The sequence below is a fragment of the Cottoperca gobio genome, chromosome 19 (assembly GCF_900634415.1).
Source record: "Cottoperca gobio chromosome 19, fCotGob3.1, whole genome shotgun sequence".
NCBI classification, from domain to species: Eukaryota; Metazoa; Chordata; class Actinopteri; order Perciformes; family Bovichtidae; genus Cottoperca; species Cottoperca gobio.
The window spans coordinates 780,001-793,620 of record NC_041373.1 but is presented as its reverse complement, the minus strand read 5'-3'; the positions used below and the strand labels follow the sequence as shown (position 1 = coordinate 793,620).

General features: G+C 40.5%; 2 protein-coding genes across 4 annotated transcripts in view; one reads left to right on the top strand and one right to left on the bottom strand.

Moving 5' to 3' along the window:
* Positions 1-1,810: 1,810 nt before the first annotated feature.
* On the top strand, positions 1,811-8,823 carry dcxr (dicarbonyl/L-xylulose reductase). Of its 3 annotated transcripts, XR_003834105.1 has the most exons (10): positions 1,811-1,988; positions 2,939-2,995; positions 3,284-3,381; positions 4,430-4,584; positions 5,226-5,268; positions 5,671-5,770; positions 6,254-6,318; positions 7,274-7,391; positions 7,565-7,677; positions 8,597-8,715. XR_003834105.1 is itself a non-coding variant. In XM_029455590.1 (9 exons), exons 1-9 carry the CDS (start codon positions 1,937-1,939, stop codon positions 8,698-8,700), a joined length of 792 nt encoding a protein of 263 aa, XP_029311450.1. In that variant the 5' UTR covers positions 1,811-1,936; the 3' UTR covers positions 8,701-8,823. The 3 variants fall into 3 exon arrangements, 2 of the variants coding, with proteins under 2 accessions (XP_029311450.1, XP_029311451.1); XM_029455590.1 differs by lacking the exon at positions 7,565-7,677 and having other exon boundaries at positions 8,597-8,823; XM_029455591.1 differs by lacking the exons at positions 2,939-2,995; positions 7,565-7,677 and having other exon boundaries at positions 8,597-8,730.
* A 1,190-nt stretch (positions 8,824-10,013) lies between these two features.
* The window catches only part of rac3b (Rac family small GTPase 3b), an 11,254-nt gene continuing 7,647 nt past the window's right edge, over positions 10,014-13,620 (bottom strand). The window contains exons 5-6 of the mRNA XM_029455592.1: positions 13,253-13,412; positions 10,014-12,722 (exon numbers count right to left, since the gene is read on the bottom strand). Of these exons, the coding sequence (XP_029311452.1) occupies positions 12,592-12,722; positions 13,253-13,412 (291 nt within the window). The 3' untranslated portion in view covers positions 10,014-12,591. The remainder of the gene's footprint in view (positions 12,723-13,252; positions 13,413-13,620) is intronic.

The following is a 13,620-nucleotide window of genomic DNA, read 5'->3' as shown; positions in this document are numbered from 1 at the left end:
CTGGATTACTGCAACTCATTGTTATCAGGTTGTCCCAAAAAGTCGCTTAAGACTCTTCAGTTGATCCAAAATGCAGCGGCACGTGTATTGACTAGAACAAGGAAACGGGATCATATTACTCCTGTATTAGCTGCTCTGCACTGGCTCCAGGTAAAATACAGAATAGAATTCAAAATCCTTCTCCTGACTTACAAATTAATTAATGGTCAGGCTCCAGCATATCTTAAAGATCTCATAGTACCTTATAAACCAACTAGAGCATTACGCTCCCAGACTGCAGGGTTACTTGTAGTTCCTAGAGTCTCTAAGAGTACAATGGGAGCCAGAGCCTTCAGCTATCAAGCTCCTCTCCAGTGGAACCAGCTTCCAGTTTGTGTTGGGGAGGCAGACACACTCTCCATATTTAAGAGCAGGCTAAAGACTTTCCTTTTTGATAAAGCTTATAGTTAGGGCTGGCTCAGGTTTGCCCTGGATCAGCCCCTAGTTATGCTGCTATAGGCTTAGACTGCCGGGGGACACCTCCCTGCTCTCTTCCTTCTCTTCCTCTCTCCTCCCCCCTCTGTCTCTCATGTGGCAGGTTGCCACTGATACATTTTACGTCAGGATCATGAATCGTGACAGCGCCTGCTGACCTGGTCCTGCTGGACACCGGGAAGCCTTATTGACATTTTCGTGGATTCATCCATACTTTCTCTTTTTTTTCCAACACAACATAATTTCTGTCAAATGTTGTATTTGTACTATGTTGTTTATCCTATACACACGACATCTATTGCACGTCTGTCCGTCCTGGGAGAGGGATCCCTCCTCAGTCTCTTCAGTTTCTTCCATTTTTCCCCCTTTAATTGTGGGGTTTCTTTTAGGAAGTTTTTCCTTGTGCGATGCGAGGGTCTACTAAGGACAGAGGGGGTCGTAACCTGTACAGTCTGTAAAGCACACTGAGACAAATGTATAATTTGTGATATTGGGCTATATACATAAATTTGATTTGATTTGATTTGAATGCATGACTCACTGAATGATGGTAATAGTGGAGGCTGAACTCTCAGACAGATCTGTAGAAACCTGGATAAATGAAGCAAAGGTGCATGGATGCCACTATATAGATTGTTTGTTTTATTATTTTGTTGTTTTTACACACAATAAATGTGGATATTTAGTTAATGAATTATTAATACATTGCCTTGTTTACAAATAAAATACATAACATAGCCGACTCAGTAGGCTACATGCAGTAGGCCCTACTGTATGTTTTATTGTGATTTGTGTGAACATGTTTGGACTCAGACAGCTGCCTGGTCACAGTGACTGTGCAGGACTGACCTAGAAGACATGACCTGTGTTAATGTTTGAGCCCCGCGGAACAGACAAGCTTCCTGCAGCCCGGACTGAGCGCTTGCCTGTCCCACAGCAGGTAAGCACTTCCACGCTGTTTGTGGAACAATACAACAACAATAACAACATAAGTTTTAATAAATATTAATGATTTGCACGCAGGAGATGTGTGTGTGGCAGATTTAGGAGAAAGAGCTGGGAAGTTGCATGTGACGTCACGCTTACGTCCCAACCACAACCAAAACGGCGACCGTTAATCCGACGGCTTTAGCGTGTACGGGTCACGGGTCTCTTAATCTTGCCTTTGCAGAGGACTCCAGAGAGTCAGAATACTTTGAAGAAGTCGGATTATTGTTGTTCGCTTTAGACGCCATTGTTGATTTGTTTTCCAACCAACATGGCGTCGCACGCATACGTCACACAGTTTTGTCACGTGTTTGCACACTACCTATAGTTTAGCTCGATCAGTCCTGACTAGACGAACGAGTCACATGACTGATCCCTCCTCTTCGGTCTGTAACCGTGTGTGTCTCGTGTGTCTCGTGTATGTGTGTCTTTTTGCATATTTATCTGCAGCTGATCTCGGAGGACTTCAACGACCATGGACATTTCATTTGCAGGCAAAAGAGCTCTTGTAACCGGAGCAGGAAAAGGTGAATGCATTACACAACACACGATACACACACAAGACGTTTTGATAGCGTGCACTGACACCGCCAGGCTGCTCTAAAAATCACACCCTCTTCAGCCCCGCAGGACACACACAGGGGCCGTGGGGCCAAATCCCTCATGATAATGGTAATGATAATCATCGTTTTTGATATTTTTTATCCCCTATATGATTCAACATTAACTTGAACTTGTCCTCAACAGAAACATTTGTCTTGCAGGTGAACCATAGAACACACAGAGCTGAACATATAGGCCTCATGAAACATGAATGAAATCAATAAAAATGAATCAATAACAGTAAGAAAATGACCTCAGGATCCAGCTGGACCTACGGGTTCATTGTTACATTTTTATGTTGTGCATTGTTCAAACCCACAGAACTGGAGGTCCCATCGTTCCCAAAGATATCAAATATGTTAGGCTGAAGTTTACAGAAATGCATCTAATAATGATGCACCGGACATCTGGAATAGTTCCTGTTGATGGAAGACTGCAGCCATGAAATCATGTCTTGGGTTTTAACATTAATTTCCCATGTGTCAGATACAGCTTTGATTTGATTTGATTAACTTTATTGTCCACCTCAGTGTGTTTGGCTTCTATACAGCAAAGGTATATACACATGCACATAACACAGCACACAACATTAAAACATATAAAATATACAATAAACAATAGTAACGGTTGGATTCAAAACGATGACGTTGTGAAGACAACCAACCAGTTTAAGTCCTATTAGGAAAATTGAAAAATGTAGTAATAGTATTTAAATTATTGCAATCATGTTTAGGGCTTGGTATTGTTTGTAATGTGTTTATAATAGTTTAAATGTGGTACCTGTTCAGTTTCAGTACTGGTAAAGAAAAAAAAGAATAATTTTGATACCAATAAACACGTTTTTCTACAAACCCCTTTTTTTTTTATTCAACAGAAAAATCCAAAGTTGTGAAATGTGTCCAAACACAACCAGTCATACAACTACATTATAGTGAGTTATAAACCATTTATAACCATCTATACTAAATACTGGCTTACAAACGTTAAAACTCTGTAAGGATATTTCATGTGAACTTCAGAAGACAGATCAAGGAATATGATGAATTTGCACATACACTCAAAGAGTCAGTGAGAAAAAGGAATATAAAAAAGCTTTGTTCGTGCAGCGCAGTGGGGCAAAGCCTGAGACGTGTGTGGAATGTGTGTGTCAGCTCTGGTGTCACAGCAGCGGCTCCACTCTGTAATACATCTTTGTGTTTATGGATGTCTTGTGTCTCAGGGATTGGCAGGGCCACGGCTCTGGCTCTGGCACGCTGCGGGGCAAAGGTCACAGCGGTCACACGCACGCAGGCTGACCTGAACAGCCTGGTGCAGGAGGTACTGCACTTACTTTCACTTGGAAGTTATATGTGATGGATGGTAAAGATGGCAGAGGTTCCCATGTTTATGACTTGTGAACCTTCATGTCATCTGACAAATCTAGACATGTTTATTAGAGTGAGAGTTTAAACACTGTGCATTGACAATATCACACTGTCTCTTTACATTTAAGTTTCATTACCTTAAACAGACTTTGGCTGACATGAGGCCCTGTATTTGCTTAATTTACAAACTATCTATTATTCTCCAGCAATCTGATATCAGAGCAGTTAGAGTGCCCCTAGTTACAGAGACCGTAATTAAAGTATATCTGATAGGAAATGAATGTGGCAGCAATTATCTTTTTATTTGTGGTGGTGGTGGTCTAGTGCTACGGCTTCTAATTACAACACCAGAAGATTGTGAGTTCAATACCAGGGCTGCCACCATTGTGCCCCTGAGCAAGATACTTAACTCTGAGTTGCTCCAGAGAGACTGTCCCTGTAGTTAGTTCACTGTAAGTCGCTCTGGATAAGAGCATCTGCTAGAGGACATGTAATGTCAAACAAGGCAACTAATAAATTATGAAATCATTAAAACAAAATAGTGTGTTAAAAATAATAATAATATATTTTTTAAATAAATGTAAAAAATAGAAAAATGGTTATATTAATATTATTGATGTTGTTATTACTATTATTATTATAACATATTATTATATACAGAGAAACATCTATATCAATATTACAACATTGTGTGTGTGTGTGTGTGTGCGCGTCTGTGTATATGGAGTGTGCGGATGTTTTCTTATTAATCTTGAAATATTCAAACATCTTTTCAGCCATCTGAAGCTGTGTGTGTGCTTCATACTGATATAGTATACTGCTTTGTGAGTCAGTATAGACAAAATCAAGAAAAGAAGAAATGTTTTGGTTCTTTTTATTCTGTGTTCATCTATCAGCCTTTAATATCAACTAACCACATTGAGACATTCCTCTTTTCTCCTTCATCTCTTCCTTTTTCTATGATCTGCTCCGACATGTCTGGCGTGTGCTTCCTCTCACAGTGTGCCTCCATCACCCCGGTGTGTGTGGACTTGGCAGACTGGGGGGCCACGGAGGCGGCCCTGCAGGACGTCGGCCCCATCGATCTGCTGGTGAATAATGCTGCCTTTGCCAGTCTGCAGCCGTTTCTTGAGGTCACGCCCAACCAGTTTGACCAGTAAGACAAATTACAGGATACTTTAACGGGACAGTTCACCCACAAATAAAAAATAATTCCAATGACCTGTAGTACTACTCATCAATCTGTTGTGAGTTGCAGAGTGTCGGAGAAATCGGCCATAGAGATGACTGCATCTCTTCAGTGCAATGGAACTACATGGCACTCAGCTTGTGGTGTATCAAAGGGGCAAAAGAATACATAAAAACAACAGCAATGTTTCTCTCCAGAAGTCATGACCCAGTTACTCTAGATAATCCACAGACCATGTTAAGAGTAGTTTCATGTAGAAACTCTTATCTTTTTCTACCGTATCACCGCGCAGAAAGAAGCTGGCATCTACAGCGAGCTGCAAACATTAATGCCGTTCCCTCGGCTGAGCTGTAACGTTAGCCAGCTCAGGAGAGCCTCTTCAACACTCACACCAAAATAACCACGATGAACAGCACTACAGGGAAGAGGAACATATGCATTTCTGATTTGGAGGTGATCCGTGCCTTTAATGATTTACAACTAAGAAGCTGAAGCAGCAAATAGTCATAGAATACAGGACAATGTAGAACACATGAGTCAGAATATATTGCTTCAGAATTTGGCAACCTGTTATATTTAGTATGTTCTAAGGTGTCTTTCATCCCCAGGTCATTCAACGTGAATGTGAAAGCTGTGCTGCATGTCTCCCAGGTACAATAAGGGCTCACATCCTCACCACTGCACCTGCATGTCCTACATTCCTGTCTCCACTTTGTTCTTTTTCGTTCTGTTGTAAGAAGATGTTTTGCTGATATACACATTAATGTAAACTCAGGTTAGGGTGTCAGGGAAAGTGTTTGGAAGGGATGGTTGCAACAGCACCACTTTCACCAAGGAGGGATGCTCTTAGAGTCATGAGATCAGAGAGTATGACCACTTCCTTCCTTCCGCATGTGAAGTGTGTTGGTAACACAAACACTCAGGGAGTAATAAGTGCTGAAACAAAAAAGAGTGACAACCATACCCTTTATAAAAACATATCTACAGCATTAGTTTCAATTCAAATGTCTGCTCGATCAAACTGTTGACACAGAGCTCTGTCTCTGTGCTCAGATAGTGGGCCGGGGTATGAAGGCCAGAGGAGCAGGAGGCTCCATCGTCAGCGTGTCCAGCCAGGCCTCGCAGTGCGCCCTCAGAGACCACGCTGTCTACTGTGAGTAACAGAGGAACAGCCATGTGCCAACATTCACCTGCTGGGCCCTTTCCTGAGTAAAGATTACAGTTCTTGCATCTCTTGAATCAAAGTAGCTGATAGAGGTGTTCAGTACATATATGAACAATTCTGGAATCAAATCTTCAATCTGAACTGAGCGTGTTTAATCATGGTCACTGTCTGAATCTGCAGTGGATTCCCTCACTGTTAAACATGTTTCACGTACAAGGAATTTGCTTTTGTGTATTGGTGCATAACACAAGTACAGAAATCAAGAAACATAAATATAAAATAAAAGGAAATTAAAATACAAACATGAAAACTACTTTCCCTGTTGATTCCCCTCTAACCACTATAGATCCATGTGTTTGATTCAGTCATTTGTACATTTGTATCAAAAAGGGAAGGGGCAGCAGGGGGACGCCCAGGTGTTAGTGCTGCAGGTGACAGGTGAGCTGTTGTCTTTCTGCTCCTGTTGTTCAGGTGTCACTAAAGCAGCCCTGGACATGCTGACTAAAGTCATGGCTCTGGAGCTGGGACCCCACCAGGTACCCTCGCACTTACACAGCTTATTTTATTTGTATGCATCTCTTAATGAAACAGTACATATTGTTATAGGGGACCAGTACAGTCAGTAGAGTACAGCTCATCCACTCACACTCCTGCTATCTCTAATACTGAGCGAGACTATGTCCCTGTTGCTGTGTCACACAGGCTGGTGTGTGTGTGCACAACGTTTGGTCATTTAAGGTGATATTGCAGTCAGTTCACTAAATGACTTGTGCTGCTGTTAAAGTGGCTTCGTGTTTTAAACAGCTAAACAGTAGTAGAGCGTTTATGACAAGACCGAGCTCCTTTTCCTCCTGGGGAAGGGCTCTCCCATTCAAGACCTCACCATCAACATCGGCACCTCGGTTGTTTCCCCGACTCGGACTGCAAGGAATCTGGGTGTGACGCTGGACGACCAACTGTCCTTCAGTGCCACAATACACACCTTCTGTCGCAGACTGAAAACTCGCATGTTTCAACTGCACCTCAGCCAATGAAGGAAAACAAATGTATAATAATAATAATAATAATAATAATAATAATAATAATAATAATAATAATAATAATAATAATAATAATAATAACAGTTCTGCTCTTTGTATGTTGCACTTATTTGTAGCTAATAGTAGAATTTGTATTCTATTGTTTCTGTATGTTACACTTTTGTTTGGCTTATTTGAAGCTATAGTTCTGCACTTCACCTATCTGAAGATAATGTACTTGCAGGATTCTTGCTGCTCATGATTGTTTGCACTGATTGTAAGTCACTTTGGATAAAAGCGTCAGCTAAATGTAATGTAATGAGATTTAGCATTATCTTTTAGTCCATTGAAAGGTTATGTAGTAGAAGAATATTAAAGAAGCACGATTAAATACTTTTAATTTATCTCTGCTTGTTGTTTAATAATGAGATGTTTAATGATGTTCTCATAGCCAGTGTTGTGTTGTGATCAGATCCGTGTGAACAGTGTGAACCCCACTGTGGTGATGACTGACATGGGTCGCCTGGGCTGGAGCGACCCCGAAAAAGCCAAGACCATGACGTCCCGCATCCCCCTCGGCCGCTTTGCAGGTCAGACTCTAGCGGCTGTATTTACCTGCTGCTGACAGCTTGTACAGCAGCAGACCTGAGCAGATTTGTTTTTAAGGAGATTGAAGTTGTCTAAGAAACACAGATTCTCTTTCTTTCTCTCTTGATTCTTCCGTTCTATAATACAGTGACATTTCATTCCTCTTTCTGTTCAGCTTAAAGATCCCCATCTGTACCGTCAGGAGCTCATCCCAACAAAAACTATTTTTAGAAGACTGATATTAATCTCAAAATATTGTTCTAGGATTCTACATGGAACTGCTCCCAGGTACTTTGACACCTATTTTAAGAGATTGAGGGAAGCCTATAGTCACAACACCAGAGCCAGCGTAGTGATTCTTTATAGATTTAAGTGGTGCCATGGAATGGGTTACGCTTCCTCTGAGGAGTCACATCCTGCCTTCAAGGCAAAGACTAAACAATGTCTGCGATAGCATTGTTCATGTGATCCATCTCAGTGTCCTCTGGTGCACTGTGTAAACACCAGGAACAACGATGGGAACAACGATGAGATTAAGTCCTGGACTTTACCATTAGAATTATATATATATATATATATATATATATATATATATATATATATATATATATATATATAAAGCCCTGTCACACATATCCGTATGGCAGAAACGTATGCTGGAGTATATGAATATTTGTCAGAGTCCAACTTTTCATTGGATCTGAAAAGTGAACGTATACACATACGCATGTCTAACCTGTTGATAGTATTCGTTAAGAGCAGGCGGTGTTACGCTGGGGTGCGTTGTTGAACGCTGATGTTTTGAACATGTTCAAAATTACCTACGTGCTCTCACTGCTCAGCCTCTTCGGAGAGGTCATACCAGGGGACTTACTGAAAAGGAGGCTGGTGGTTGATTCAGATTCAGGAATGTTGCCTGGCCATTATGTCTTCCTATAAGTCCAGCGAGAGCTGTGTTCACATTCTCTGCAGTGACGTCTCGAGTGTTCTTGGTCAGTGTTAGACTCCACCAAAGACTGACCTCACGATTCTGTTCATGGTTTTCATCGACAGTCAGGATCCCGAGGTGCTGAGTAAGAATGCAATGTCTAAATCTAATCTTATTGTCAGCATGGGTACAAACTAAATGTTTTGTGCAATGATGCAGTGTATACACACATTGACTTCATACATGTGTTAACTGAGCTCCCTGTGTGTCTGTGTGCAGAGGTGGAGGACGTGGTGAACAGTATTTTATTCCTGCTGAGTGATAAGAGCAACATGACTAATGGAGTCACTCTGCCGGTGGACGGAGGCTTCCTGGCATGCTGAGCAACATGAGTCTCAGTACACCGCCCAGCTCAGAGGGGAAACCACAAATTCTAACAGTCACTGCATTATACAAATACAAGTCCATTTGTTTTCAGTAATTAAACTCAACCACTGCACAACCAACCTCTTTGATGTATTATTGGAGCATGTTTCTTTGCTATTTATGTAAATGATTTGAAGTGTTATTGGTAACTAACCACAGAGGGCTTAACATGTTTGCAGATGAGGTTAGAAACAAGTCTGAGTAATGGTGATGTAGGGGTTTATTCAACATTATATGTACTGCTTTACACAGATGATACAATCATAATGGCTGAGGCACCAGCAAAATTCTGTATTATCATTGCAAAACGTGCTAAAACTACAGCACAAGTGTCATTATGGTCATTATTTTATGACTGTGAGTATATAGGCATAACATTTAAATATAATGGACATTTTGATAAAGCAATAGCACAACAAGTCACACAAGCTGTGAGGGCAGTGTTTGCTCTGTAAGCAAAGCTGTGGATTGAGGTTCCCTGCAGATAGAACTCCTTCTGTATGAAGGGGATTTACAGGGATTACATCATCTGGACAAAATTAAAAGGATTCATAATTTTGTTTGAATTTTTTTGGAAGAACAGAAGTGCAGCAAACTGCATTGAGTATGTCTTACTTTGTTTCGTTTAAAAGTTTGGGAATCAGTGTACGTTAGAATTGTATAAAATCCATCCATACATGTCTGGGTAACCTGGCAGCAGCTAATTATTATTATTTTATGCATTTATCAGTCAAGTTAATTGGATTGATGTCGTTAAGACTTACAATTTTGTTTAGTCCCTGGTTATGTCTTCAATTGTTTTATCTAAGGAACAGTCTAACACACATGAGCTAAAGGGAAGCAGAACATGAAACTCGTTTTGCTTGAAGAAGTATTTAAATTAGTAAGTTATCAAAACAAGTATCAGTTCATTTTCTGTCAACCAATTGTCTTATTTCTGTTTATATATTGAACATACAAATTACCAATTTCAAAGAGATTTCCACGGGACATGTCCCAAGGGCTAGTTTGGAGAACAGATTAATTAAACGATACTATAATACTAAAAACGACAAAGACTTCCTTCCTTAAATGATAATAAACTATGTAATATTTACCAAAGTGCTCGTTTGCATGTTTGTTTATTTAATGATCATGTTCTTATTTATTGTATTGTATTTACCGAGCAGAGCAATAAGTCCACTTACTTTACTTCTGTTTCTTTCATGTTCTCACATTATTATGGGATGTAAAGAAGAAAGTGAAGAACAAATCATGACAGAATGCAGAGTACCTTACATATACATTTGTATTTAGTATACAAAAAATTGAAATATTTCACCACACAGACATGTGAAGTAATAAAAAATAAGACAAACAGTTGGAACAAGTATACAAGTCATCTTACATTACATACATACATGGCCAATGCATTTTATTATACAGCCTCTCCTAAGAATTACAGTGGGTCAAATAACCAGAGAACTTCCATGCAATAGTAGATTTTAGAATTTTTTGCTGCATTTCTCATCTACATTTCAACACCTTCAGCTAGGCAGGACCACACAACATGAGTCAACCACAGTTTGCTATGCCAACCAAAGACAGCATGACAGAGTGGACTGCAGTGCTGCGTCTCACCACACGAGGGAGACAGACACACTGCAGACCTGTAACCATACAGAAATGCATTTCATAAAAAGGTGCAATCTGCACTGTTTGCCACAATGACAAACTACAAAGATTGGCCCCTTTATTGTGCACTGTTAGCAACACTTCTAACTTCAACACAAGCGACTATAATCCCTTTAGTTTTAATTGTTTTAGTTTTAAGAGCTAAATATTCAGGTACATGTAGATAGATATACATAACGCATTCCTTTTATAAGGATTATTCTGTACATCACTAGATGTCATTAATATCCATTTTTTCTTTCTTTTTGTCCACAGATTGTTGAAAAGTCTTGTGTATTACTACAATACAATATGAAATAGTACCAAAAACTGGACACTAAAAAACTTGGCTTAAACAATACTGTCTTTTATGCACTACCCCAAACTGTGAAACAAAGCTGTCTCACTGATACCGACACGTGCTCGTCCACACACACACACACAAACACCAGCGTTCATATACACGCCTGTGACACACACACACACGCACACGCACACACACACTCACACGCACACACACACGCACACACACAGAGGAACGGAGACAAGATCTAAACAATGGGATAAATTAAGACAGAATATTTTAAGACCCATGCAAGCTCCTCCACCCCCAGAGGCAGAACTCAGGCAGCAAGGTTGTACAGCCCCCATGTTTGGCATGCTTGTCTGTCACATATTCACAGTTAGATGAAGTTACCCAAAGACACTTGACTCAGATCAGATGTTTGTCCAAAGTAAGAAATAGATCACAACTTCAGGTAATTTGACAATTTAACTCAAGGTTCACTCAGTAGCTTTTTCCAGAGCCTTCATCCCATGGGCTTCATTAGCGAATGACCCACAGAAGTCTTAACTGTGAGACGCAATTAAAAGCTCAGGTATTCACAGGTTGAGCTTGAATTTAAATTCCTGACCTTGTAAATAGCAGCGTCATCTCATGGCCTTCTTTTGAGAGAACTAATTTGCTGATCAGGCAGCAAGGTGTGGCTGAAAGCTTCAGTAACACTAAGTAAGTGGACCTTGTGGAATTCTTTTGTTTCTACTATTCACAAGGTGAAGAATGAGCCTTCACACTCAAACTCAAAGGTTAGGATTGAGGATTTGTGGAAGGCTAAATGAGAAAAGCCTCAAACGTGATGAGTTCAGAGATACTGGAGTTAAAAGTCACTGTTACTTTTCAATGTTATGCTAGGTCTCTTCCATATAAGCCTTTTAGAGGAACATTTCCATAGTTTTGTCCATCATTCCTATCAGTATCAACTACATTGCACTGCTGAGAAGGGCAAGCAACCGTATCCAGTGTTACAGCTTTTCTTAACCAGAACACCTGGTCCACATTGTCTGTGTGGTAATTTGATTAAATACACTGGTTTGACAATATACAACATATTAGCAAATTAGTGAAATAATGAAGGTCTTAAACTAGATTTCGACAAGACAGGGCTTCAAGATTAAGTTTTAACTGTTAACTATGAACAGCTAGAGCTGCTCTAAAGCACTTTCTTGTGTTTCCTGACTCCTCAGTGTTGTTCAATCACAGCATGCATGTTATTACTGATTGGAATAAGGGCTAAAACTACAAAAATAAGACCCAGGTTTTAATAAACCAGATTCTCCCTTTATCTTATTATTCTCATTTTTTCTAGAAAACCACATTATTTACATTTAAGACACCATGCTCTATTTGTGAAATTCAGTGAATGCAGGCGGTAGTATCTTGTTTTTACTGTCACTACCAACAGATTTCTGTGTGCATGCCCTTTATCTCCACATGCTGATCTTAGATCAGGAGCTGAGGGTAACTTCAGACCTGAAGGCGTATTCATAGTACACTTTCTATCTAGTCAACACTGCATTAATTCAAGCAGGCATGGCTGAAAAAGAAGAGATGTTGCAGTATGAAGACGAGTAATAGAAGCCTTTGTCGGCCCTCATGGCAACTTGATGTGGTTCTATGAGTACAAAGTAGGTGGACAGTCAATGTCTTTCACAGACAACCTATGAGCCCATTCAGTAATGGTAAAAAAATTGGATTAAATATTGGTCTTGTTGCCAATATTGCTTTGAAAAAACATCAATATAAAGAAAGCAATCTCAGCAGTGCACACTCACTCTCGCTAGTTTTCTCTCTCATCCTCTCAGAGAAGTAGTGGTTGTTGTTCATGGTGATGTAGTGTAGTGTTTAAGCAACCTCCTCAGAACATGGTGCACCTCTTCCCCCTCTTCTTCACAGGCGGAGGGCAGAGGACGGCTCGGATGGCCTCATCGAATACCGTCTTCAGGCCTCGCTGGGTCAGTGCAGAGCACTCTAGGTACTTCACAGCCCCTGAGGAGGGAACACGTCTCAGTGAGTGAAACTGCTTCTAGTGCTCAAGTATAGCAAGACTCAGGTTCCAACCTCACTGTCATCACAAGACTTCAGGAGCACTTCCACAAACAGAATCCCCACTAAAACCAAACTATGATTTTTAGATTTCTGCGTGTGTACAGATTAAATCACAGAGATATAACATTACATTAGTGAGCTCTAGAGGTGTTTGTAGGTGTATTTCTACACTTTATTCAGAATCAGGCCAGCTGTTTCCCTCTGCTTGCAGTCTTTATGCGAAGCTAGGTAAACCCCGTCCTGACTCAAAGCCTCTATAGCTCAGCATCCATACCTCAATGAGAACTGTAGTTACCTTGAGAATGCAGAAATGTTTTGACAAACTTACTGTATGAAATATTCTGATTCACCACTTGACCTGATTTGCAATAATAACTTGCTCCTTCATTTCTTGCAATCATTCATTAATTGTAGCAAAATGAATGGTAATACATGATTGAATCTTCAACACGTGGCACACACAGCCTTACCAATCTCTCTTGCCATGGCCAGGCCCTGCGGGTAGGTGATGGGGGAAAGCTTCTTGTCTCGCAGCCTCTCAATAGTATCCTTGTCATCTCGCAGATCCAGCTTGGTGCCCACCAGGATGATGGGAGTATTGGGGCAGTGGTGTCTCACCTCAGGGTACCACTAGGGCACCACACACACAAACACACGTTTGCATATACAAATGACAAAATCAGTGAGAGAGAAAAAATAACGTTAGCAGATACAGAAGCAGCGGCATTTCACTGTGACATTCAACAGACTCTGAGTTGTGGAGCTAGAAGAAGTTGTTTCTAATAGATACGTCTGAATGGAAGCATAGTTTGATTACAAATCATCCTGAGACAAAGCA

Coding starts and splice junctions, on each gene's coding strand:
- dcxr (XM_029455590.1), top strand. CDS start 1,937: ATGGACATTTCATTTGCAGGCAAAAGAGCTCTTGTAACCGGAGCAGGA. Junction 4,585..5,225: donor ACGCCCAACCAGTTTGACCA/GTAAGACAAATT, acceptor TTTCATCCCCAG/GTCATTCAACGTGAATGTGA. Junction 5,771..6,253: donor CAGAGACCACGCTGTCTACT/GTGAGTAACAGA, acceptor CCTGTTGTTCAG/GTGTCACTAAAGCAGCCCTG.